The sequence below is a fragment of the Magallana gigas genome, chromosome 1 (assembly GCF_963853765.1).
Source record: "Magallana gigas chromosome 1, xbMagGiga1.1, whole genome shotgun sequence".
Lineage (NCBI taxonomy): Eukaryota > Metazoa > Mollusca > Bivalvia > Ostreida > Ostreidae > Magallana > Magallana gigas.
In genome coordinates, this window is record NC_088853.1 from 73,394,681 (window position 1) to 73,422,605 (window position 27,925).

General features: G+C 35.2%; 1 protein-coding gene across 10 annotated transcripts; it reads left to right on the forward strand.

Moving 5' to 3' along the window:
- Window positions 1-354: 354 nt before the first annotated feature.
- On the forward strand, window positions 355-27,809 carry LOC105323903 (uncharacterized). Of its 10 annotated transcripts, XM_066075097.1 has the most exons (12): window positions 359-511; window positions 5,489-5,599; window positions 7,762-7,886; window positions 7,985-8,101; window positions 8,305-8,359; window positions 8,691-8,807; window positions 8,922-8,976; window positions 17,738-17,886; window positions 20,172-21,901; window positions 22,232-23,152; window positions 23,583-23,665; window positions 25,563-27,809. In XM_066075097.1, the coding sequence occupies exons 9-11, from the start codon at window positions 20,194-20,196 to the stop codon at window positions 23,648-23,650; spliced, it is 2,697 nt and encodes an 898-aa protein (XP_065931169.1). In that variant the 5' UTR covers window positions 359-511; window positions 5,489-5,599; window positions 7,762-7,886; window positions 7,985-8,101; window positions 8,305-8,359; window positions 8,691-8,807; window positions 8,922-8,976; window positions 17,738-17,886; window positions 20,172-20,193; the 3' UTR covers window positions 23,651-23,665; window positions 25,563-27,809. The 10 variants fall into 10 exon arrangements, with proteins under 10 accessions (XP_065931193.1, XP_065931199.1, XP_065931184.1 ...); XM_066075103.1 differs by lacking the exon at window positions 5,489-5,599; XM_066075099.1 differs by lacking the exon at window positions 7,762-7,886 and having other exon boundaries at window positions 361-511; window positions 17,722-17,886.
- Window positions 27,810-27,925: the final 116 nt, after the last annotated feature.

The window sequence follows — 27,925 nt, forward strand, 5'->3', positions numbered from 1 at the left end:
CGGTACTGTTTACACTTTTAGGGGGTGCACCGGGTGCGCCCCTCCCATTGAATCGCGGCCACTGATACTTTCAATACTTTGAATCCTATATAGAATTTTCTGCATAACAAAACATCCCCACCCCCCACAAAACAACCCCCCCCCCCCCAAAAAAAAAAACCCCAGAAAGAATGGATTTAAAAAAAATGCGCAGCGTTCAGTACTTTGATTTTTGCATGACGTACACACTTTTTTTTAAAAATATGTTTTAATAAGTAGGAAGGTATAGAACTAAATAGAAACAAATGCAACTGAGACTTTATTCAATTACAGTGATTTGATTCTAGAATATAATTCAAAATCATTAATTAAACATTGTTCGAAATTACACGAGCGGTTTTTAGGGTTTTCTGATGTTTGGCGTCATTAGCCATTATCGCATTCTTTTTGGAGTCACGTGATTTAGCCAAATCGTCGCTGTTCCGTGTTCGTCTGTTCATCATGATCGTTGATTTAAGCCTAGAATGTTCATGTAAGTTTTTCTCTTTGTTTATATTGCATTTATATACTTATCATTATACCTCTGTTTCACTGATTGTCTCGTGATGTTTGGCCCAAAGAGCCATTTTTATGGAGTTTCCGGTAGGCCTAGAACACACAGTTGTATCTACAGAACAAAGCGGGTATTCCCGTATTTCCCAAATGACGGAGACGATTGTTATAACATTTGATAAATTACGCGAGAATCTACCGACATGACCCTTTATGTTTATCCAAATTTGTTTTACACAACAAATTATATTTAATTATATTACTTTCGGTTTAATCACTGCATAAAGAACGATAACTCTTCCAACAGTTTCATTAGGAGCGCATTTCAATTACAGCGTATTCAAAAAATGTAGCAACTATAACAGGTCCAGTACAATCTCCAGATTTAGCTTTATAGCTTGCATAAGCTAAATAGCTTTATTAAGCTATTCAGAGTAGCTTCATTTAGCTATTTTGTCATACATTTTTCTTAAATTTGTAATTTTATCAGTATGCATACTTGCCAACCTCCAACATGTGAAAATCTGGTCATGACCAGATTTGGAGTAAAAAATCTGGTCATAGTGCGTAACGACATTCACGACATATTTACCATGCATTTCATAGGTATATACAATAGAAATATGTGTAAAAAACTTATGTGTAATGCTTTATTGCAAAGAAGCATTTTAACTAACAGTTGCTGATTTTGAATTTTGCAAAGTGATCTGACACAGAAAATGGTAGGTTGTGTTCAGCTAAAAAAAATGCAAAAAGAGTTTCTGCTACATTAACCTTGCTTTTGAACTCTGTAAATGATGGCATGAAAGTTGTAAGTGACTTGGAAGAGTTATGTGTATTAAAAAGCATCCTATACATGACTTAGCGTTTTTGAATGTTTAGTCAGATCATTTTGGGCACAAAATCCAATATTCAAATGTGCTTTATATAGAACATAAAAGCCTCGTTTTGTATTCGATTACTTTGTTTTACTTATGGGAATTCATTTTCCCAGATATGTTGATAGGAACAAAAATATCGTTTTCTTTTTGTTGGTTTTGATTCCGCTGGCCCCGATGAAGACCTTTTCTTATTGGAAGCCATCACACTAAATGATTTAAACCTTCGCTTAGTCAAAACAACTCACGATAATAATTACACATAATGTGTCTGTTATAGCCATCGGCATTGTTTACGGGTTACGTAAATCCAAGCTCAGCTTGGGTTTATAACTGGAAGTCAAACGCGCAACGTAATTTACGAACCAAATCCGGAAATCGGGAGATTTTCGGGTTGTTCGACTAAAATCGGGTGAAAAGCATGACCCGCCGGGTCATAAAAAATAATCGGGTGAAGGGTTGAAAAATCGGGTGTGACCCGACGAAATCGGGTCAGTTGGCAAGTATGTCAGTATGTATTGTAGAAGGTCAGTGCCGTATAGGTTTTTATCAGTACTATGCGTTGTGTTTATTTTTGTTTTGTGACTGAATTTGACCTCTACATTAAGAATTAAACTTTACTAAATTATGAATAAGGTATGAAAACGACTTTACTCTCACTATAGATAAACCAGATATAATAAACCAAACTCAAAGTAAATGAAAACCAAGATTAACAACCCTTTATAAATTTATTATAACAAAATAGGAACACAAGGCAATAGCATAAACTTAAAATCCCCCAACCCTAAAACCTAACTTTAACAGGGACCTTAATTAGACAGACGAGACGGAGACTCAGGAGAAAAGTAGCTAGCGAAACCAGCTCTCCCTCCCCCTCTCTGCTTCAGGAGAAAAGTAGCTAGCGAAACCAGCCGTCTCCTTCGTCAAATAAGGACTTACATGGGTTTATATATGGGACAGAACAATAGACAAATGTCATTAAAGTTATTGGCTATCGTATAAAGTGGGCGTTACCAAAGTAATAGAATAGATCGCATCGGGATCGGAATACTAATAATAATAAATAGAAACAAAATCCCGATCTACCACATTCCTCCCCCCTTAAAGACAAATGCTATGCGTTTGACTAAAATAAAGTAACAGATAAATAATAAAAGTAAGAAACCAAATTTCCCCCTAAATCATACATAATGCAAAATAAGCAAAACATAATCAGGTGAATATGTCACATTTCTAAGTTCACTTCACAGTACCAGTCTCCATGGTCCTCAGCAATCAATAATTGGAACACATTCCGAAATATAATACTAAGCGAACAACACAACATTTACACACGATTAACACAATATTCACGAATATCGCTGATTCCAGAATGAACACAGTGGATATTGGTATAACATCGGATATTATGAAGGCGAGTTCAATGTATCAGGTTCCAGTCCATTTCAAATCTCACATTGGTCAACCTCGTGTCTGGATAAACTGCAATAAAACTGGTTAATACGTGGTCTGAAAAATCAAAAGAATTTATTAATAAACATGTCATAAATATCATAACGGAATCCATATATCAAATCATCACACTGAACACGGAACCTCACAGTACATAAAAGTATTATGTTTACACGGGTTATTAACATGCATACTATCCCAGTTTTGTCAACAAGATCGACAGAGGATAGTTACTGTTAGAAATGCTACACTGCTCTAACTTTCAACTGACATTGTTATATCAAAACACATTTAGCCAATTCCCTTCGGATGCTCGGGTCGGCAGTAACTGTACAATACTGGGTCGACGGGCTTGTACATAGAAGTAGTACCCACGAACGACAACTGTAAGGGGATATCACCGCTCAGACAAGAATTAACTTTACCTAAAGTCAACAGGCACATCGGGTGCAATAGTAACTTCACCAAAACATGCATTTTCTTGGGTGCGTTAGGGTATCCTTGGAGTTTCCTTGGATATCCATCGGGTTCCCTGGGATTCCTAGAGGTGTATCTGGAATACCAATGAGTCCTCAGGGTTAATAAGAGTTTTAAATTTGTATTATTAGGGTATCCTTGAGGTTCTATGGAGTATCAAGTGTTATGATTCTGTATTATTAGGGTATTCTTGGAGTTCCTTGGGATATCCCTGGGGTTCCCTGTGGTTCTTAGAGGTGTGTCTGGAATACCAGTGAGTCCCCAGGGGTACCAAGAGTTTAAAATTTGTATTATTAGCGTATCTTTGAGGTTCCATGGGGTTCTATGGTGTATCAGGAGTTATAAATCTGTATTATTAGGTTATCTTTGGGGTTCCTTGGGGTATAATTTGGGTACCATGGGTAAGGGGTGACCCTTGCACTCTAATGAGACCCCCTTGGGTATCAATAGTTATTCATTTCTGTTATTGGGGTATCCTTGGGGTATCCTTGGGGTTCCTTGGGGTTTCCTTGGGGTTCCTTGGGGTTTCCTTGGGGTTCCTTGGGGTTCCTTGGGGTTAAAAGACGTGCCGCATTTTCTTCAAAACATTGAACTTTACCCGGCGTTTTACCAGTTTCTGTTTGGTTCTGCGACTCTACCTCTACCTCGAATGGTCGACTGTGTTCGGTAAGGTTTGAACGGCCTGAAACTAATGACCCGACCATGGCATTAGTCCCTGAATGTTTTTCGAGAGTATGAGTTGTTTCTAACGAGCTTGAACTTTCAGAACAATGACCAACCAGATGGCACGATTTACTGGTAATATTATGAGAAAAGTTTTGGCAATCAGACATGTTTGAATTCTGTAAAGAATCAACTTCATCAACATAATGCTCACAAAACGCTTTCTGAACTTCTTCCCTAATAAATGCTTTTAAATCATTAAAATTGGTGTCACTTGTGTGAACTGAAACACGCATTTGGTTTGCGACAAAAGTACTTACGACACTCTCATATTCTATTGCCAGTCCTATCGCTTTCTCAATTGTGGAGGTATGTTTAAACTGAACATGCTTTTGCAAATCAATATCCCCTAAACCAAAGATAAACTGGTCAACAATATGAGGTTCTAAGTATTTATAGGGAATATGTGGATATGATTTTAAGGCTAACCTTTTCAAAGCATAACCAAAATCTTCGACTGTTTCCCCATTTTGTCTACGTGCTGTTTTAAACTCAACTTGGTAAGCTTTCACATTTTCTCCAGGATTGAAATAGTTTTTACAAATTTCTTTTAAAACATCATAATTGTCAGACTTTGTCAAAGGAATTTCGGATAACACATGTCTTGCAGATCCCCGTAAACTCATAATAAGCTGACTTGCACATTCTCTCTTACTCCACCCATTCCACTTAGCAACCTGTTCAAACTGAATGAAATATTCATGAATATCAAAACTACCATCAAATGTTGGCGACTTAATTTCTTTTCTATACTTTGAACGACGTGACATTTCAAACGTACATTAATGACGAATTATATTTCTTACGAAAAAAAGTCGGGAGGCTGAACCATCTATTCTGCTATATGACTAATGGTTAGGTCTAACTTTGCAAAAAAAAGTGGGGGGGCTAAGCCCCCCCCCCCCGGTTCTGACGCCTATGCAAGTGTTTGACTGTCAGTCAATATATCGGGTCTCAATAGCTCAGTGGTTAACACGCTGGCACGGTACGCCAGAGGCTATGGGTTCGAGTTCTGGTCGAGACTTGACTTTTTACCACCTGTAACACAGAGTTGGCATAATAGCCTATAAATTCATCAGACAGTGTGTCCTGTAAATTTTCGAGATTTGCATAACAGTAACCTTTGTAAAAAAATAATTTTGAAAAATTGAATATCAGGGGTACTGTGAATAATATTAGCTATAAACATTCTTCCACACCATGAGCACTGCCATATTGGCCGCCATTTTGTTTGACAAAGTTAACTCAATTGTGAAACGGTTGCCGTTCATCGGTGACTGTGTTTAATACCATTTTAAAATGCCTCTGAACTTGAACATGTTGAAACTTTTCTCTTGTTTGATTGATAAATGGAATAAACACACAAGCATCACAAACATACTTTTATATTACTCAAGTAAATTTTATTTTGTCACCTTTTATAGTAAAATAAAATTACCAGAAACTATGTCCTGTGGAGTTTAAATTTTACCTGACATACATAAAAACAACATTACTAGGGATCGCTGGCAACCCAGTGCATTTTGCCAACTCTGGTAAGAATTTACTTTATACTCTCTCTCTCTCTCTCTCTGAGCTATATTAAGGTACCTCACTACACTGAAACTTATACTTTTTAAGACACTACGTCACAAGATGGCGACTTAAATGTTTTGTTAAATTGTTTTTATCAATCGCTTGTGTTGACTATCGCCATAGCTCAGTGGTTCAAGTAGCGGGCTGTTGAACTGCAGATCATGAGTTAACTTTTACTGAATTAAAATTTTGGAAATAAATGTTTTTATCCAAAATTGCAATTTTTTTCACATTTTTGAATTATATACTTCTTATCCACCATGATATCCATCATAATCAAGTAATTTTCTAATGATTTGAGAAACTATTAAATGGTATAGTGAGCCACCTTAAACAGTCATTTTTGGGGGGGAAAAGGTAACGTTTATTCATTTGTAGCATAGCTGCAGGTCAGACTATCTGTAGCTCCTGGTCTGAAAAATTCAGATGGATGACCTAGGATCTACAGTGCCACCCTTGGAAAAAATTGTATATTTACTGCGCAGAAAATCATGCATTAGTTTTAGACTAATTTACATTATTTATACGCAAATTCTGTGAAAACAATTAGTACCATTAAATTCTTCATGCAATTTACTACTGATATCGTCCCCCGCGCGCCTCCTTGGATAGTCTTTTAAACACAATCACCAGCCCTGTAAATTGAAGTAGTGCAGTTTGTTTGCATGTAAAAATGGCAACTAGGGATCTCAATGTTTTAACATACTTTTGATTTTCCGAGGTTGGTAGTGTGTTTCGGAGAAAGTCTGTGGCGAGGAAAGTGACATATAAAAACGGTAAATTAGTCCAAAACTAGTGCATGTTTATCTGCGCAATAAATATGCAATTTTTTCAATGAGTGGCACTGTAGCTCCAAGGTTGTTCATCCAATTTTTTTCAGATCTGGAGCTTCAGACCTGCAGCTATTTGCAGCATTGAAAAAATATTGCCCCCAGATAAACACGATCAAAAAATTCAAAATACTGATACACAAGAAACAGGGACCTATTTCTTAACGTAAATAAGAGTATATGAGTATAGTCCACTAATGCATTTTTCATAGGCGGTAATGTTAACATGCTGGTTCATAGCTCCGGCCCTAATTTTCGTTCACCAACGAGGGACCTCTTGAATGAAAGCTCGTCCAATTATCTCTCTAAGTACTGTTAAAATTTTGTGGTGTGAAGTCAGATTCGTTTTCCAGCAAAATGCGTCTGTATTGAAAAACTCTGAAAATGAAAGTTAAAGTAGGGAATTTCACAGTTTTGAAAAGGGTGTACATCAAACAATTCCAATTTTCTCCTTCAAATGATAATTCAATTTTGACACTTGCATTTAAAATTGCAGATCTTCTTTATCTGACATGTGTCAAGCATTCTGATATACACTCTGCAAGTATAGGAACTAATTTGCTTAAAGGCACTTCTTTGTTGTCCTACTGATTCAAAAAATAGTTAGAGGGATATACTCATATAGTAATTCAGAATAGAATAATCATTGTGTGTGTTATGTGACCCTGCGTAAAGTAAAAACAAAGAAAAATAACGAACGAAGATAAATATATAGAGAGCAACATGGAACATTTCACTTAGTTGAATTTCTTTCTCTCCCTCTTTTGATATCATAAAACCACGAAAAATATGTTTCAGGTGAGCTGACCTGCAATTTGGGCAACTCCTTCAGTTTGATTAATTAATGAGTGTAAATTTAGTTGAGCACTTATCATAATGAACAATTTTTAACCGGGTTTTCCAACGGAAAAATCCGGTTAATAAAATGGTGAAAATGGCGGGCGGGTGGGCGGGCGGGCGGCTGCCAAAAGGGTACCCTCATTGTACGGATAACTCCTCCTACAGTTTTCAAGATAGGAAGTTGTTCTTTTGCAGATCAATTGTACATATATCAGAGGTGTGCATATTGCTAGGATTTTGATTTCTGATAATTTATCGAAAAAATACCAGCTTTTGAACTTAGTCATTTTTTGGCAAAATGTTGCATATACATGTAGGGTACTCCATTTCACTGGATAAGGGTTGACATGGATTATGGATACAGTTTACATAAAAGAAAACTCGGTTTGCTGTCACATTGACAGCTTTTCACTTGTTGACATATAAGTCAATGCATGTACAATATTTTTCAGAACACTACTTTCACATCCACCGCTAAATAACGAAAGAAGCATAACGAAGATGAGTGAAAATCTCCATCTCGAAAGTGTTTGATTCCTTGTTCAAGTGTTTGATTCCTTGTTTCGTTTCTCGGACTGTAATTGTTTACCTTCAAATATCTTATGCTGATCAAATACAGAGAGGCCCATTGTTCGTGATCAATGTATTTATAAAGTTTTTTCTGCTTCATTACAGTGTGACATGAAACTTATAGGAGTGACTGGGAATCAGAGACGACCGGGAATCGGAGACTTCACTGTATTAACTCATCTTCACTGTATTAGCTTGTCTTCAACATAGGGTTTTTATGTGGTATTGATTTTGCTCTACATCAATCTCGTAAACTTATTAAAAAAGACACTTTGAACAATTTCAATTCAATTTCAATTTCTTTATCAACCAATTAAGGGCCCTCAAGGGGCAACATGAAGACTGTACATACAACATCCAATGTACACATCACACATTCAATGAACATGTATATAACAGTATAATAGTTTGAGGTCTCTTTACAGGTTCCTTGTGTATCAATAAAGAGTGGACTGATGGAGCAAAGAAAGAGTTTATGTGGTATAGTATTCTTGTAATATCACCATGTTTGTGTAGCTATATAGTATTCATGTAATATCACTATGTTTGCTTATTGAACTATGAACAATTGTTGACATGTACGTGAATGCATGTGCAATATTTTACAGCTATTAAAAATCGACCATAACTTTTACATCAACCGCTAAAAAGTGAAAGTAGTATGTCAAAGACGTGTGAAAATCTCCATCTCAAAAGTGCTTGATCATGTTGATTCCTAATTCGTTTCTTAGACTGTAAATGTTTACCTTCAAATATTTTTTTTGCTGATCATGATCAATGTATTTATAAAGTTTGTTCTGCTTCATTACAGTGTGACATGAAACTTATAGGAGTGACTGGGAATCAGAGACGACCGGGAATCGGAGACTTCACTGTATTAACTCATCTTCACTGTATTAGCTTGTCTTCAACATAGGGTTTTTATGTGGTATTGATTTTGCTCTACATCAATCTCGTAAACTTATTAAAAAAGACAATAGGTTTTGCAACTTGAACATATATTAAGGAAATAAGAGTATAATAGTTTGAGGTCTTTTTACAGGTTCCTTGTGTATCAATAAAGAGTGGACTGATGGAGCAAAGAAAGAGTTTATGTGGTATAGTATTCTTGTAATATCACTATGTTTGTGTAGCTATATAGTATTCATGTAAAATCACTATGTTTGTGTAGCTATATAGTATTCATGTAATATCACTATGTTTGTGTAGCTATACTTTGTATTTTTAGGTCACCTGAGTCATTCAGGAGACCCATTGCTATCACAAGTTCGTTGTCGTGTGTCATTCATAGACATTATAGTATTCATCTTTTAAATGGGTATGAGGGCAGTAGTCATAGTGTTAGTCCTGGGGTAAGATCTGTTGCCACAAAGCCTAGGTCGAGGACTGCATCAATTTCTTACCAAGGAACTGACAATATAACTATTGCCCTCATCCCCATTTGATGGAAGATCTGTAAACAAGAATAACATATCCTTGTGGTAATGTCAGGGCCGGGATATTGTCCAATTATCTGCCCCGGGGACAGTCAAACAATCAGCCAGGATAAGGGGGATAGCCAATCAAATGTCAGAAGCCAGAAGTTAACATAAATGACCTCATATATAATTTGGAAAGTTCTCATTAAGGTCTTCTGTTTCCAACGGAAGACCTTATTGTTTTTCTTAGGTTTCTTTTTCCCTATTATTATTATTTTTTTTTTTTTCTTACCGATTTTGTGCACGCGATTTCTCGGAAACGGCTCAACCGATTTATGTCAAATCTTCAGTTCTGATAGGTATTGATCTGAACCTTGTTGGAATTTTTTTTTGTTGATGACGTCACTTCCTGTCTTGAGATATCGTGGATTTATCAGTTTTTATAGGGGTATTTTGTACGGAGAACTCCTCTTTTACCATTTAAGATATGATGTTGAACTTTTCAGGGCTGATAGACAAAAGATTGAAATAGTGTTTAATGGTCTTGAATCATCTTTATGTCAAAGAGCGCCGAAGCTCGCCGGAGCTTGAAAATTAAGATTAAAAAGGCGTCGTGATTTTTCTTGGTTTTCTTTGAATATCTCTTTTCTCGAAAACATTTTGTTAAAACAAGTTGAACAAAAAAACTTAATTAAATCAAGAGCTTTTATTTGAGATCAAGAAAAAGGGGCTGGCCCTTCTAATAAGGGGCTGAGGGGGCTCTAAAGTCTTTTAAAGATAACTTTTTACCGTGAAATATTTTGTGATGCGTTATAGAAGCAATTATGTTTATTCTTAGGTCATTAACCTAGTCATGGCAATCATTTTCTCGTATGTTACGTAATTAGGGATTTTAAGAGGCCAGAACTTTGATGCTCAATATCTCAAAATGAAGAAACATTTGGATAAGCAATATTGAACAAAAGATGCTCAAAATATTGAGCTTAACAATAATCAACTATAATTTCCTTGTTATGCGGTCCCTAAAAGGAGTTACAGGGTCGGCCCCTAACAAGACCCTCTCAAGATATCTCGAGAACGTACAAAATTTGTAATTACTTGTTGAACAAAAAGTGTTTGAATTGACAAGAGCTTTCATTTGAAATCATGAAAAAGGGGCTGGCCCTTCTAATAAGGGGCTGAGGGGGCTCTGAAGTCTTTTAATGATAACTTTTTACTGTTAAATATTTTGTGATACGTTATAGAAGTAATTATGTTCATTCTACTGTTATGTATATGTACATGGCAATCATTTACTCTTATGTTACGTAATTAGGGATTTGAAGGGGCCAGAAGTCAAAAGCTTTGATGCTCAATATCTCAAAATGAAGAAACATTTGGATAAGCAATATTTTACAAAAGATGCTCAACATATTGAGCTTAACAATGTACAACCATATTTTGTTTTTATCTGGACCCTAAAAGGAGTTTTAGGACCGGATATCAAAACGATTTTTCCCAGATATCTCAAAAACGGTAACCAATTTCTAAATACTTATTAATGGTACACAAAAATACCTTTTAACTAAAATGAATGAAAAGGAGCTGATCTCTCAAATAAGGGACACCAAAGGTATAGATAGTCTTTCACTCATATAGCCTGCCTCCTTTTCCGGATACGTTTCGTTGATGAAGGTCAAGAGTAAGGTTATTCCATATTCTAAAAATCGGACGGAAGACCTCCTCGTTGCTCGCAACAAGATCGTGTCTAGTTTTACATATATTTGATAATAAGGTTTGATTTGTTTTTTGATAACAGTTAAAGTCTGTTCTCTACCTTGGGTAAAGACAATACTGCATGTAATTCATAAATTATCAATTGTAAATAAGAGCTCACTACAGATAATACATTTCACAAAAAAGTTGCAATAGGATCAGACAAAATGCAAATTTTGGGTAAGCCCTCTTTTCTAAAACAGACCTAAAATTAAGTCTTGGTGATGTTGGAGAAAGGACCAAAGAAAACAAGAGTACATGTTTAGCAGAAAAAATCAGAGAGAGAGAGAGAGAGAGAGAGAGAGAGAGAGAGAGAGAGAGAGAGAGAGAGAGAGAGGGTTGTTGTTTGTTAAGGTATCCGATCTATATTGGGACCTAATTTTTCAAACCTTGAATATCCATCATGTATTTAATACTCTGTTATTAATTTGTAGCAATTTAGATTATAGAAAAAGATTTCCAAACATATATTATTACATGTAACTCAGCAGTAATTCATTAATGAAGATTGCATTAAGGTCTATGGGGAAAAGCAAAAAAGTGAATCAAAATAAAAAAGTGAATACTAAAAATATCAATAAATGCTTTGGTGGAAAGGTGTATTTTATCATTAGGTATACAAACTATTGAAACTAAATTTTATACCGTATAGATTTTTTTTAGAATTAATTTTTATAGATTAAAGCAAAGGGGGGCAACTCTGCGGGTAAAGGTAAAAAGTCATTCATTGGGACACATTCAACTCTTACATATTAATACTTAAGCTTGAACATTATGTCCAAGTATAATGAGTAATAAGCCTATACATAGCTGTTATGCATCTAGATTCATTGACTCTGGGGCTATTCCAGAGTGTCCTTTTGGTGCTAGAACCATTATGACGTCATGATTTTGAAAATTCTTTTTCCCGTATTTAACGGCTTTAAAGGAGTTATGTAGACAATTCAACAATTTCTTGACATTCTATGTTAAATCGTGGGAAAAGTAATTCCGATACCTATATTCAATTTGACATCATTTTAAATAGGAGGTCAAGAGCTTGTTTAATTCCGTTTTGGGGGAGACTGTGAGACAAACAGAGCAAGAGTTCATGTACATGTTACAATAAAAGGGAATGAGAGAGAGAGAGAGAGAGAGAGAGAGAGAGAGAGAGAGAGAGAGAGAGAGAGAGAGCAAAGTGAGAAAATGATGAAAAAAGTGAAAGAGAGAAAGAAAGAATTAAAGAAGAGCAAGAGCGCATATTTAGCAGTGATTACCAAGTAAATAACTGTTAAACAGGGAAAGTTTGAGACAGAGAGAGGAAGAGAAAGAGAGAAAGTACATATGTCTCCATTAGAGATAAATAGACACAGAAAGCTGGCATACATAGGTGGGAAAGACTGGAAGAAAGAGCATGGGTATTTCCTTAGCAGAGAATGTCAAAAAATAGTAAATGTCTGAAAGAGAGAGAGAGAGAGATAAAGAACAGATGAGAGAGAGAAAGAGAGAGAGATAAAGTACAGATATAAGGTATCACACCGGTAATCGGCCAATCAAAATGAAATTAGCCAATTGTAGTTCTATATATACTTCAGAATTATTTTTTTCCTTGACTGCATTTTTAGCTCAACTGAACGAAGGTTCAAGTGAGCTTTTCTGATCACCTGTTGTCCGTCGTCCATCCATCCGTCCGTCTGTCCGTCCCTCTGTCCGTCCCTCTGTAAACTTTTCACATTTTTGACTTCTTCTCTAGAACCACTGAGCCAAATTTAACCAAACTTGGTACAAAGCATCCTAATGGGACGGGGATTCTAAATTATTAAAATAAAGGGCACAACCCTTTTTAGACGGTGGCTATTTATATCCACTGTCTATTGCTACGGTCCTGACCGGAAGGGTATTTCTCACGGGGACCCTAGCGGATAACGAACGATAACTCTGTTAGGTACATGTATGCAGTGTTTTATCTACGTGTCGATTTCAGTATGAGAACTCATTTTAATCTTATCAGATATTTTAAGCATTATAGCTGCTAATTATTTTGTACATACATTTAAATAATGTATGAAATTAGGTTTTATTTTAAATGAGCCGTTACCCTATCTGCTTACGCGGTATTAATAATATTAATTAAGGCTCAAACTGCCAGTTTTGACGTTTAACTCTGTATCAGGACTGCATATAAACTATATCACTGCGATAATTGGTCAAGAGATCTCACAATAATTGCTTCTTTTTTTTTATGATATAAATAATTGTCAGAAACACACTATTTAAACTGGTTTTCCATTTCATATTTCAGCAATTATGCTTCATCGATAAATTCAGCCATTTTCAACGCATTAGTTTTAGTTGAGCAGTATATTTTTTGTTGTTGAAGCTTATTCCAAAGAATTCACAACAGATACTGACAATGAATATTACATAAATTACATTTTATTGAACTTCAACCGATCAATGGCACAGTTTCTTCTACAAGTGTGCATGTGTTTTCAAACACACAAAAACTTTAAATTTACGATACAAATGTGTTAAATTTTCGACTGACCTGTGATTTACAATGTACCTTATTTCGTACCTCACTCAGTCTGTAGAAACATACATTTTATTACAGGCACCTCAATATTCATCAGACAATATTTACTGCAGATGTTGACGCTTTACTTGCTGCTGACTTTCTCTCAAACACGCTAATCGACGTCGGATTGTAAAATTCACGTGCAAATCGAGTCCCCATTTTAAATGTTTATAAACTACATTTTACGATGTTTCAAAGATTTTTAGTTCAGATTTTTTTTTACATATGCTGTAAAACGTCTTGTGGATTTCACGGCGTGTCAGCTCGTCTATCTCTAATTTGCAGCAAATGCTAGCTTTTTTGTGAGAAAAAACATGCGATATTCCATATACATTTATGGTACATAATGAACGGTAATGTAAGAGAGCATCTTTTTTTTGGTTTGGGGGCATTTTTTCACTAACAGATAACATTATTTACATATGTACGTAAACATCGCCCCGTTTGTTCTCAAATGATTCTTAATTCGCGAGTACAACTCTATTATGGACTTTCTTCGACATTTGTTTCCAAGTGTTAGCATCATTTTGTCAACATGCATTTACAAATAGGCGGGCCTATATAAATGCGCCAGTTTGTTGCGACTCGCAATTGAAATACACACCGGTTAGAAAGTGTCATCACTTAACACAATGCTACATCGGCCGTAGCGTATACATTCATGCTATATTTGCGATAAATAATGAAACATGAAGGCAAAAAAATGTGCTTCATAGATGACTGTAGAATTCTGCTGAGCTACAGAAATATAGCTTTCCGAATATATTGCCGGGATTTGCGAACCCTAGATCTATTGTTTAGTACATGCAAAGAATAAAATCAAAGAAGATAGGCGAATAAGGCGTGTAAAATGCCCATATGAGGAATGATAAGATACGGCAAAATTAAAATATCATTAAATCTGATACTTTTTTAAAAAATAATTAAAAACAATGTATATTTAACGTAACATCGGATTGTAATCTTTAAATATTTTAAATATACTTGCAATATATTGATTTAAACTGGCGTATGCGTGTCAAAACCTCCTAATCGTGTATTTTTATAACTTCAATTCATTTTCTTTCATAGAGTGGGTCTGAGCTCAATATTTTTTTTTTACAGTCTAAATGTGGTTTAATGGAATTTAATAAACCGATTGGACTCAACAAAAATGTGGAGAGATGACCCACTACAGTTCAAAAATGTCATTTTGTAGCTCAACAATTGAAAGTTTTAGAAATATAATACAAGTCCGAAAATTCGTGGTCATAGTCTCATATAGCATTTAAACAACGCACTTTGTTGTAAATGAAATGGCTCACCATGGTTAGAGCACCAGCCATTAGGAAACTTTATAGAACTTGGGTTCGATACCACCAAAACTTAAAAATTTATTATGTTTTTCTTATCTTTTTGAAATATTTCAAACTGAATATAGTTAGAAATTACCATTTTGTAAACTTGCATAATAACATATCAAATATATTTAATTGAAAAAATGCTAAATTTGAAATTGTATTTTACAACTAAACCAAAAGGGCAGTTGCGCCATCTTATCCCCCCATCTTCTTTATATACACAGCTGTACGGTCAGAAAAACGTGCGTTCAGCTTGAATTTTGTTTGTTTGGTGTTTTTAAAAACTTATTTTGTATAATTAATCAATATTTGTTGTAAGTTTACTAGAAAAGTTTAATGTAGCAAGTAATTTATGCGTGTTAAAGTGTACTGAGAAGCGATAAAATATACATGTGACTTTCCCGAATTCATTCAAATGGTTTGAATAAATCTATAGCTAAATACAATAGAACAAATGTTTAAAACGTTGATTAATGAAACTGCCGCGACCGAATGTTGTATGATATTTTTTAAAATTTTCATTCACTTTCGTTGTGAGCAAATGGAAATAATCCCCTAAAGTCAAAGATAAAATATTGATTTACTCTTCTGTTTCATGATGACGTGCATTCCAAAAGCAATACCAGTTTTATCAAACAGGTTCTTGTAAACCCATTCCGTTTTCTTTACACCTTAATGTATTAACTGACTATGAGGAAAAAAAAAGCAAATGTGATGATCCACAAGACTGCAACTTTTTCCCCGTGAAGAAAATGAGGGAAAATGCTGTCGAGAGGGACAATTAATATACTATATGTATGCCCAAATAGTTAGTAAAAATAAGTATGTTATCATACCAAAGCTTTATTTGTTCTCGTTACTTTGAGAAATCTACAATATATTTAAAGCACAATAGTCCAATCCACACTTTTCAAAAGTTGTTCCCATTTGCGGGGCCAATCCAAAGGTCAAAAAGGAATAAACCAAAATTCCCCTTCTTCAAACAATCAAATATTTGGGCGTACTGTGATGAAATTGCTTTGGATTTGATTTATTCATTCAATATGTGGTGGCAACCATTCAAACGGGGTTTTAATGTCAACTGATATAGATACAAACATATTGATACAAAATATAGATACAAACTTCTATACGACAAAGACTACTGTGATAAATCTTTGGGTCTTTCCCAAAAGATGACGACCAAGAGACACAGCATTTGTAAAGTGTAGAGTGAGATCACAGCTACGATTTCCACAGAATTATCCATGTAGGAAACTCAAGACTAGTTGTGCGAGTAAGCGTTAAGTATTAGTACATGAATGCGATACTGGCCGCGGTTTTCGACAAAAATAATTATCATACATCACTCATTGTTACATGTAATATGCCACTTTCAAACGACGCCACCGTCTAACAGTACTTTCAGTACTTTGATTAAAAGGGAAATTGCGAAACTGTGAAAATTGGGTGGGTGTCTTAAAAAATCTTCTTCTTCAGAACCACTGCACCAGATATGCCAATATTTACACCAAAGCTTGTATATATAGTGAAGATTCTAAATTGTAAAAATCTCGGTCCCCGGGTCAATACTGGGGTCCCAAGAGGGGTTCAAAGTTGCTTAAAAAAGACAAATTTAACATAGAAATATATGGGGGGAAATGTTTTTAAAAATGTATTCTCAAGGACTACAGTGCTAAAATTAGTGAGATTACTATACAAGTACCCTAAAATAGTGTAGATTCTAAAGTGTGAAAACCGTGATCCCCGGACTAATACTACGTACGGCTCCAAAATATGTTCAAAGTTTAACATAGACTTATATAATGGGAAAATGTTTTTAAACTCTTCTTTTTAAGAATTACAATGCTACAGTTTGTGAGATTACTATGCAATCATTCTAAGATAATGCAGATTCTAAATTGTTTAAATCAATTTTTATTAAAAGATGTATTCAAAAAAAAAGAAAAAAGAAAATTCCATGATAAGTTTATCATAGTTAAATTATCTGGAAATACATGTGTATGTTTATCGACTAGTTTTTTGTTATTTTGGAATTTTGATCCCGACATCAATTACTCACATATCAGGATCCAAGTGATCGGGATCAAAGATCATAAATTCAAACAACTTCAAACAGGTATGGATCTTAGTTTTTACGAAGTTTTGATTCATAGATAAAAAATGGTTATGGAAAAAAAGTAGGAATCATTGATGGACTTTATCAACTCTATATAGACTTTTCATGTTTTTTGAGTTTAGTCTATAAGACAGATGATCGATGAGAAATGCAAAATCTAACATACCTAATGTCCTCATCACACCTGCAATATTTTTATTTGATGAATCGATAAAGAAGCTTTTAATGATTGAAATACAAAACAGATGCCAATATCATCTTTTAATTATTTAACGAATATTTTTCAATTTTTTCCAGTGAAATGGGATTTTTTTTTACTGCAAATGGGTATTTTAGAGCTTAAATTTCAGTCTCATTTGATGTGTAAAATAACTATGAATATAAATATGCCAAAGATAAAATTGTTTCTTCTTTTTATGTAGTGTTTAATATATGGCAAAATCTTGAAATAAATGAGTTTTACAATATTTATTCAGAGTTCACTTCATAATAAACCCTTTCGAAATAAAATGATACAAGGACTATTGTTCAGGTGAGCGATTTGTGGCCCATGGGCCTCTTGTTACATTTTCCTTTACTCAGTTTTAAAATTTTTTTGTACCACTGAGTAGGATATTTCATGTATTTTGTTAGGTGATGATCTTTTTTCACAGGGACTACTTCTTTCAGGGCACATGCAGCAGCTTCCTGGGGAGTGTGCAGTCTGTTTACATACAAATGAAAAACACATGGTTTTGAGGGTAGACCTGTTTGGAGCTAGATATTTTGAGAAAATGCAGTATTGCTTGCCCTTTTTATGGTGTTAGCTGATGAGATAGGTAACAAATAACATTTTCTTCGAATATTTTGTCATGATAAATACAAACTGATTTTTAAGAATTTTTTCCCCTCTATAGTGCTATATAGTGAAAACAATTACCGGTGTGATACCTTGAAGAGAGAGACAGACAGTTCATGTGAGACAGAGCAAGACTTCATGTACATGTTGCAAGAAAAGGGAATGAGAGAGAGGGAGACTGAAAACAAAAGTGCATGTTTAGCAGAGGGATAGAAAGAATGATGGTATAACACAGAGAAAGAGAGTGCATGTGTAGGAGAGGCAAAGGGAATCTTTAACAGAGAAAGTTAGAGAGAGAGGGAGAGAGAGAAAGCAAAACTTTTGGTGAAGCAAAGAAGTAAAAAAGTGAACGAGAAAGAGCAAAAGTTCTGGTGAAGCAAAGAAGTAAAAGAGAGTAGCAAGAGTACACGATAAGCAGAGGAAGAAAGGGGGAAACAGAGAGAGAGAGGACATGTTAGTAAGAAAAAGTGAAAGAGAGAAAGAAAGAAATAAAGAAGAGCAATCTTGCAGATTTAGCAGCAATTACCGAGTAAATAAATGTTAAAAAAAGAGTGTGTGTGATTGAGCGACAGAGAGAGAGAGATAGAGAGAGAGAGAGAGAGAGAGAGGGGGGGTATGTACATACGTCTCATTGAGAGGGAAATAATACCCCAAAGGCGGGGAATACATGTTGGAAAGACTGGAATAAAGAACACTTCTATTTCCTTAGCAGAGAATGTCTGAAAATAGTAAACATTTGAGAGAGAGAGAGAGAGAGAGAGAGAGAGAGAGAGAGAGAGAGAGAGAGAGAGAGAGAGAGAGAGAGTTTAATGAAGAATATCAGAGATAGAGAGAGCAAGAGTACATGTTCTCTAGAAAAGTGAATGAAAGAGAGAAGGAAAAAGTACATATTTTGGAGAGAGAGAAGAGAGGCAGAACAAGAGAACATGTTAAAGAAGTGATAGAAAGTAGAGAGAGAGAGAGAGAGAGAGAGAGAGAGAGAGCATCTGTTTGAGAGAGAAATAGACACAGAAAGCTGGCATACATGTAAGAAAGACTGGAATAAAGAGCACTTGTATTTCCTTGGCAGAGAATGTCTGAAAATATTAAATGTTTAAGAGAGAGAGAGAGAGAGAGAGAGAGAGAGAGAGAGAGAGAGAGAGAGAGAGATTAATTAAGAATGTCAGAGATAGTGAAACAAAGAGAGAAAAAGTACACGTTGATCAGAAAACTGAGAGATAGAGAGAGAAACAGAGAAAGTACATATTATGGAGAGAGAGAGAGAGAGAGAGAAAGAGAGAGAGAGGTTAAAGAATGTCAGAGATAGTAAGAGAGCAATATACATGTTGTTCAGTAAAGGGCATTAGAGAAAAAAGAGAGAAAGAGAAAGTAGATATTTTGGAGAGAGATAGTGGTAGAGTGAGAGAAAGAACAAGAGTACATGTTAAACAGTGAATGTTACACACAGAGAGAGAGAAAGAGAGAATGTTTAATGAAGAATGTCAGAGATAGTGAGACAAAGAGAGCAAGAGTACGTGTTTCTCAGGAACCTTGGAGAAATAGAGACAGAAAGAGAGAAAAAGAAAGTACATATTTTGTAAGAGAGAGAGAGAAAGTTTAAAAGTGAGAGAGAGAGAGAGAGAGAGAGAGAGAGAGAGAGAGAGAGAGAGAGAGAGGGGAGTACATTTTTAAAAAGTGAGAGTACATGTTTCTCAGGAAATTGAATGAGAGAGATAGAGAAAGAAAGTACATATTTTGTAGAGAGAGAGAAAGATAAAGTTAAAAAGTGAATGTTAGAGAGAGAGAGAGAGAGAGGAGAGAGAGAGAGAGGGGAGTACATTTTTAAAAAGTGAGAGTACATGTTTCTCAGGAAATTGAATGAGAGAGATAGAAAAAGAAAGTACATATTTTGGAGAGAGAGAGAGAGGGAGAGAGAGTTAGTGAGCGCATTCTTAGCACTGAATGTATGATACAGATAGAGCAAAAAGAAAGAGGGAGAAAGTCACCAGTGTTTAGCAGAAAATGTCAAAAAGAAGTTTTAACAAAAAAATTATCTACTGGTCGAGTGTTTTTATTATCTGATGATAATAGACCATAATTTATCTATGAATGAAAATATATTATTATTTTAAAATAAGGTCTTGCTTAAATTGATATATTCCCTACACACAAAATGATATTATATAATGATATTGTATAAATTTATTATATCATTAAATAGTTTTGAAAGAATGTGGTTGACATAATTCTTACATAATTCTAAAACACTTTATTTTTATTTAACAGGTTGTGAATCAAGAATATAGACATGGACACAGCAAACTCCCTATATAGGGCGCATAAGTGTTCTAAGTGTCCGGGGGACACAGAGTACCATTGTGTATTGTGTCCATGTGATCTGTGTCCCCAGTGTAAAGAAAACCATGTAAAAGATCTCAAAACAATAGACCATGATGTTGTGTCACACCGTGATAAAATCAACTACATCCCAACACAAGAGATCTGTGTGAGACATCCTAGCCATGTTTATATAAAGTACTGTGAACCTTGTCAAGTTCCTGTGTGTGATTCTTGTTCAGAGGACCAATCGCACCGATTCAGAAGTTTTCTCTATGGCCAAGGACAGCATGAAATACTGGATATACAAACCGCTTATAAAACAAAGCGACAACAACACAGAGGAACCATTCACACCATCAGAAGTGAGGCTCTCTTTTACAGACCTGTTCTCCTGCCACGAATCAAAACTGATTTCAAAACCTGTCACACAGAATTCTCCCTCTATCAATCAGAGATGTTAAAAAAGGCCCGGAAACTGAAGAAAGTCATTAAAATAGTGAGAAAAGATTTCATGTGTAATGTGTTTTGTGACTTTGATTTCAAACACAGATGTTTAAAACAGATGATAGAAATGAGCAGCCATATTGTCAGCCTTCAGGAATATGAACTCAGATATGTACAGCCAGAATTCACATTCAGTGCGCTACAATTCCTCTCCTCCATAAAGACAGCCCTCCCCCAGATACCGGTACATCCTACACTCCACACCAGCCAGCTCTCCATGACTGAGTCACCCAACAAGGAGGATGTGATGGAGTCACTGAGTGCAATCCAAATCACAGAGAGAGGAAACCGACGCGTAGGAAACCAATGTCTGCTGAAACTGACGTCTGGTGCTGAGTTCCACCAATCTCTCACAGTGACAGGTGTCCATCATTGTTCACACATTTCCTGTGTGACATCAGACCGGGTCTGGGTCAGTGATGGATACAATCTCATGTTGACAGACACAACAGGTGTCCCTCTACATTGTGTGGAGGATTCATGTCGTGGTTTACATGGAGGATGGGGTAATGGATTCCACACAGTGAACAGTGAGAGTGAACTGATTTATATAGATAGGAATTATAACATCAACAAACTGTCAAAGGATATGAAAACAACCACATTTATAGAGAGAACAGACTCTACATGGGAACCACAGTGTGTGTACTGGTCCCCGTCCACTGGGGATCTACTGGTCGCGATGTATAACAGTGATACAAAGACAGGCAAGGTAACCCGGTACAACCAGAGTGGACAACTCACACAAACCATACAGAACCACAACACAGGGCGGGGACTGTATAGAAAACCTAGCTATATAACAGAGAACAACAATGGGGATGTCGTGGTGTCTGACAGTGATGGTTTTTCTGGTGCTGTAGTGGTGACAGATCGTGGAGGAAGACATCGTTTCTCCTACACAGCACATCCATCAGGATCAGGACTACAGCCATGTGGAATCTGTACTGACCCGCTGTCACACATCCTGGTGTGTGATGATACAACCAAAACAGTACAGATGATAGACAGGGACGGTCAGTTCCTGTCACATCTACTGATAAGACCATCAGGGATATTCTCACCACGGAGCCTGAGTTATGATGTCAACACTCACCGTCTCTTGGTCGGAACACTGAACAATAGCAAGGTGTGTGTCTACAGGTATATCACCAGACAGCACGCTCTGACAGGTAAGTCTGAGTCGTTATTCATTTGTCAATATAATGTAAGAACATATTTGTTTATCATGTTTATAGACAGTCAACATGACATGCATTTAATGAGATGCAAATACATTACTTGTCTGTAATAAATCAATTACTTAGATACATGAATATGTTGATAATTTCTTGATTAATAAATTAATTAGATACCGTAACCAGTAAATGTTTGTTATTAATTTATAAAGGTTCTGTATTAATACATTACAACAGACAAACATTGCTGTACCAATCATTATACAAGATGTGATGTTTGTAATCAATCTCTTCCATCTGACTGTTTGTGTCTGATGTTTGTAGATCTGAATCCAGCCACTGCTGATGTGATGGAGTCACTGAGTGAAATCCCAACCACAGGGACAGAAAAACCACAGCAAGGAAACCAGTGTCTGCTGAAACTGATGTCTCCCCCCAAGTTACTTCACTATCTCACAGTGACAGGTGTTAATAGTTGTCATCACATTTCCTGTGTGACATCAGACCGGGTCTGGGTCAGTGATTATAGTAAAAATCTCATGTTGACAGACACAACAGGTGTCCCTCTACATCGTGTGAAGGATTCATGTTATGGTAGAGGATCACACACAGTGAACAGTGAGAGTGAACTGATTTATATAAATAGGAAAGATAAGATCAACAAACTGTCAAAGAATATGAAAACAACCACCACATTTATAAAGAGAACAGACACTACATGGGAACCACTGTGTGTGTACTGGTGCCCGTCCACTGGGGATCTACTGGTCGGGATGTGTAACTATGATACACAGACAGCCAAGGTAACCCGGTACAACCAGAGTGGACGACTGACACAAACCATACAGAACGACAACACAGGACTGCAACTGTATGGTTACCCTATCTATATAACAGAGAACAACAATGGGGATGTCGTGGTGTCTGACTGTTTCAGTGCTGTAGTGGTCACAGAGCGTGGAGGAAGACATCGTTTCTCCTACACAGGACATCCATCAGGATCAGGACTACGGTCATTTGGAATCTGTACTGACCCGCTGTCACACATCCTGGTGTGTGATGATACAACCCACACAGTACAGATGTTAGACAGGGACGGTCAGTTCCTGTCACATCTACTGATAAGACCATCAGGGATATTCTCACCATGGAGCCTGAGTTATGATGTCAACACTCACCGTCTCTGGGTCGGATCACCGTGGGTCAACACGGTGGTTATATACAGGTATATCACCGGACAAGACGGTAAGTCTGAGTCATTATCATTCACATTAATTAGATATAGATAACTAAGACACACAGTCCGTGTTAATTATCAGTCAATAAGATACATGTAAGACATGTTTATATGTGTGATTGTTTGTCAATATAAACAGCTCATTGTTACAGGGTTAGCTGTATCTATTTCATTAATTAGATGTACAGTCACATGTCATTGTATTTACTTAATTAGAATAAAAGGTCATTGTAATTATTTTGTGACACAGGAATTTGTAATTATTTATTTTGTTACAAGTCAATTGAATTATAGTTTAATTAATTAGATGTCTGTAAATATTAAAACATACATGTGTCAGTGTTATCAATTTAAAATTAAAATTTGTAGATGTAGCTCTATCATTACATATCCTGTATGATATTAATTAATTAACCGCTAATTAATGACTTATTGTAGATAAACACACACCCTGTCCTGGTGGGGAGGACATGTTCAGATCAACACCAGCCGTAAAATGGAGATAGCTGGGATATTGACAGGTTGTAAATGTTTCTGTACAAATCTAATCTGCTCTCAAAACCAAACATGTTGTTTGTCACTTTGTTCAACATCTGCAGCTGAAATTGACCTGTGTATAATTCACATGGACTGTAATACTGACTCCTGTTTATTTCACACTTTGTGATCATCCAAACATGGCTGTCTGTTGCTGAATTTGGAATGTTATACAAATTTTACTTTGCTAAAAATGGATTAACATAAACACAAAACAGATTTTCATATGAAGTCTATAATAACTGAATAATAAAAAAGGGAAGAAAAAAACTGAATGATTAAAAATTGTAATAGATCTTTTTTCCATTTCAACATTTATGGTTATCATACCCCCGCTCTGAAGGAGAGGGGGGTATACTGTTTTACCCTTGTGTGTCTGTTTGTCTGTACGCCCTCTGTCTGTCTGTCTGTTACATTTTACTCGGCAACTATTCATTGCAGGTGCTTGAAATTTTAATACCCTCTTTGTTAAGGCAATGGAATCTATTTTTGTACCAATCGGACATTGATTTCCTGTCTAAATGATGAGCGTTTACTTTTTGCCTAAATTTTCAAACAAATTTTGTAAAAGATTAATCAGCAACTACTCATTGCAGATGCTTGATACGCAGCACAGTTAAGGCTGTCAATAAACTCCGTTCAGACAAAAAGAACGGGAAATGTGCATTATGACATCACAGTATATTACAAACCTCGAAAGTACTTATTAATCTATTTATTAGTAAAATTAACTTATACTAATCTTTTAATTAAAAACAAGAAATGCTATTACTTACAATTTTGATGTCCGTTATATCGTACACACTGAAAAATAAGCGAGATGTCGTTCTCGCTGTACTACAAAATATGACGTCATATGCTTCAAAATGACGCATTAAGTTAAATCATTGAAGGCTATCGTGCAGTTTTATAGCGAAGTAAAATAAATGTCATACATTAACGGAAAAGTATAAATGAATATTTTGTTTAAAATTATTATTAGTAGAATGCTACCTATATAGTCTTATTTTCATTTTGTTAAAAGTATGCATCGTATGAAGAAGCCACCTCGGTTTTGTATAAAATATCGTATATCTAAAATCTGAGTACCTAAATAAATCACTTAATTGCAAGGGCATACACTTACCTGATCCCGACAAACTTTTACATGTAAATTTGAAATATGCTATGTAACTTAAAAACTTCTACGATCCTTGTAAAATCTTACAAATTAATTATTTTTTAATGAAATTAACCCTGTGACCTTAAAAATTATTCAACATATGCATTATAAATTACGGTTTCTACTAACAAATATTCTTATCTTAAAAAGTTCGCACCGTTTTTCAAAATCTACGATATAACATCAAGTTATTTCATTATTCAGTTTTGAATTTTGACATGATTATGCCCTTGCAATATTGAATTTTTTAAATGACCTCAAAACCACAAATACATCTGCTTGTACCATGCGACTGCCATATCACGTGACCACTATGAACATAAAATATTGTACTGTTATATATATATTTTAGAAATATATTGCATTTGAGTGACTGTTATTGATTTTAAAAACGACATGCCAGTTTAACTAAAGTATACGTGTTTTCATCACAAAAAATTGCCCATATTTTTATTGACCGCCTTAACTGTACTGCGTATTTTACACACTCATTGTTTAGGCATGCCATATGTTGGGATCTATTTTTGTACCAATGGGACGTCAACTTCCTGTTAAAGTCAATTTTGCTTATTTTGTATATTTACCTCAGAGCGGGAGTGTTACTAGCGAGCATTGGCTCGCAGATAACTTGTTTTGCTGGACTTGTCCTCATCTGAGTAATATCATGTTGGTGTTGATCATTAACTTCATCATTCATTAGTTTATTATGTTTCCTGTAGATGGGCCAATTTTACCTGACCACGAGGGGAGAAAACAGAACACCTTCCTTGAAATCCTTACAGAGGAAGACAGAAAACGGACATTGGCTACATAGACCACTTAATGTAATATGATGTCCTTATCTTCAAAGACGCACTGACCCGAGTCACTCATGTCAGCAATCGAAATTGGTCTTTGTCCGTTGTCGTGTGGTGTCCGTCGTGGGTCCTTCCTTTACAATTTTACATTTTTAACTTTTTCATGAAAATTAGACGGTCTATTCGACTCTATTGTTACCATTTTTGGAATGAAGCATCTCTTGAATAAAAAGAATCTGAAATATGAAAATTATGACCCTACCACCCTCAGGGACCCATAGGCGAGGCTTAATATCCAAAAAAGGTCAAATTGTTCTTCTCTACTCTTTGTACCGAAAAATAATTTTTTGTTACGGTATAGATGATATGAGATTTTTCTGACTCTGACATTTTATCAACAAATGTAAACTTTGTATAGGTGTATTATGTTTATGTGTGTAAAAATTGAATATAACTGGATTATCCGCTGAGTGACCGATATCTAGACTTGTTTTAAATAACGCGTCATTATTTGAACCTGTGTTCTGTGTACATGAACTATACAGTAATTACTTATTGTACTTTATTATCATTTTATTTCACAGTGTGTTATCTGTTTAAAATATGTGGTCTGTGTACATGAACTATACAGTAATTTGTCATTTTACATTGATATCAATTTTTGGAACCGAGTTTTCCAAAGGAGAAATCCAGTTATTGAAATGATCAAATGGGCATGCAGGCGGGCAGCTGCCAAAAGGGTACCCCTATTGTACGGCTAACTTCTCATACAGTCTTTAAGTTAGGAAATTGTTGATTTGCAGATCAACTATATATATATCAGAGATGTTAATATTACTTGGATTTTGATTTTTGATAATTTGTAGAATACCTACTGTTGATCTTAGTCATTTTCTCACAGAATATATTATATAGGGTACCCCATTGTATGAATAACTCCTCCCACGGTTTTCAAGATAGGAACTTGTTTTGCAGATCATTTGAACTTATATCAGAAATGTGCAAATTAATTGGATTTTGTTTTTAATAATTTATGATAAAAATATTAGCTGTTGAACTAGGTCATTTTTGGCAGAATATTGCATATAGGGTACTCCATTTCTCTTGATAGGTAGTGTTTATCAATTCAGGATAAATGGATTATGGATACTGTTGACATAAAAGATTTAGAAAACTCGGCTTGCTGTCACGTTGACAGCTTTTTACTGGTCCTGGTATTGGTTTAGTAGATTCTCAATGGACAGTACATGTTCTCTGTTTTACATATTTAAGTCGTTTGAATGTTCTTATAAAACCCAGGTGTAATTTAGTGCTTGGACATAGTTGCCACTTAAAATTTGGACTAATGTGTGATTATTGTTTTTTCATTTGCACACAAGAAATCTTGTATATTAATGAAACATCATATTCAAAGGGGAATAACTCAAATTTGAATTCTTCAGGTAGAAACGAATAAAGAGTTATTCCCCTTTTCAAAATGTTTTTTAGATAAAGTTTTGCTTAAGAACCGTAATTTGTGTTGTTGACCCTCAAAATATTTTTACTATGAAAGTTACTTGAATATCAATTTATATTTGATTTTTAAAAATGTCATAATTAACGTGGATGGAAATCAAATGGTGAAAAGGAGGATTCAGAGTCTTATCATACCGAAATGTTTTTGTTTTTTAAATGGCGACGTGTAATTTTTTATAAATAGTTGACCTTCATCTGTATGTCAATATAATGTAAATTTACAGCTGAATCGTGTCTTAAATCCTCCAAGACCTGTATAATTACAATGTTATGACAAGTTGCATCATGGGATAGTGGTGTAAGGTAAATGTTATGTAGGCCATGTTGTTAATCTGTCTGATGCAACTCTTTGTATTGGGTTTATGATGCATTTTGTAAAAATATACCTATATGTATATTATTGGTTTATCACATTTCTCCCACATAAAAGAATGAGCTATATTGATCCTGTAGATAGAAAACTCATGTTTATGTAAATAGTGTTTGTGGAATATTGTGACCAAGTTGAAGTGAACTGATTTTTTTTCCTCAAAAATTAATTTTTTTCTTTGTATTTACGCTTACCATGAAATACATAATACTTATATACAAATGATTTTTTGTGAGTTGTAGCAAGCTGTAGATAGAACTCAATAAATGTGATATTTATTCATAGTTTCGTCTTTTTTCTTGGTTAAACAGTACTGTAATATCTGGTACAAAGAAGAATATGATGCTGTAACTTTATCTACAAGAACAAGAAATTATTTATTTGGGCGAACACATTCTAA

Excerpts from the sequence above, each read along its gene's own strand:
- LOC105323903 (XM_066075121.1), top strand. The coding sequence starts at position 20,194 with ATGGACACAGCAAACTCCCTATATAGGGCGCATAAGTGTTCTAAGTGT. Across the intron at positions 21,902-22,231 it reads CAGACAGCACGCTCTGACAG|ATCTGAATCCAGCCACTGCT; the intron begins GTAAGTCTGAGT and ends TGATGTTTGTAG. Across the intron at positions 23,153-23,582 it reads GTATATCACCGGACAAGACG|ATAAACACACACCCTGTCCT; the intron begins GTAAGTCTGAGT and ends GACTTATTGTAG.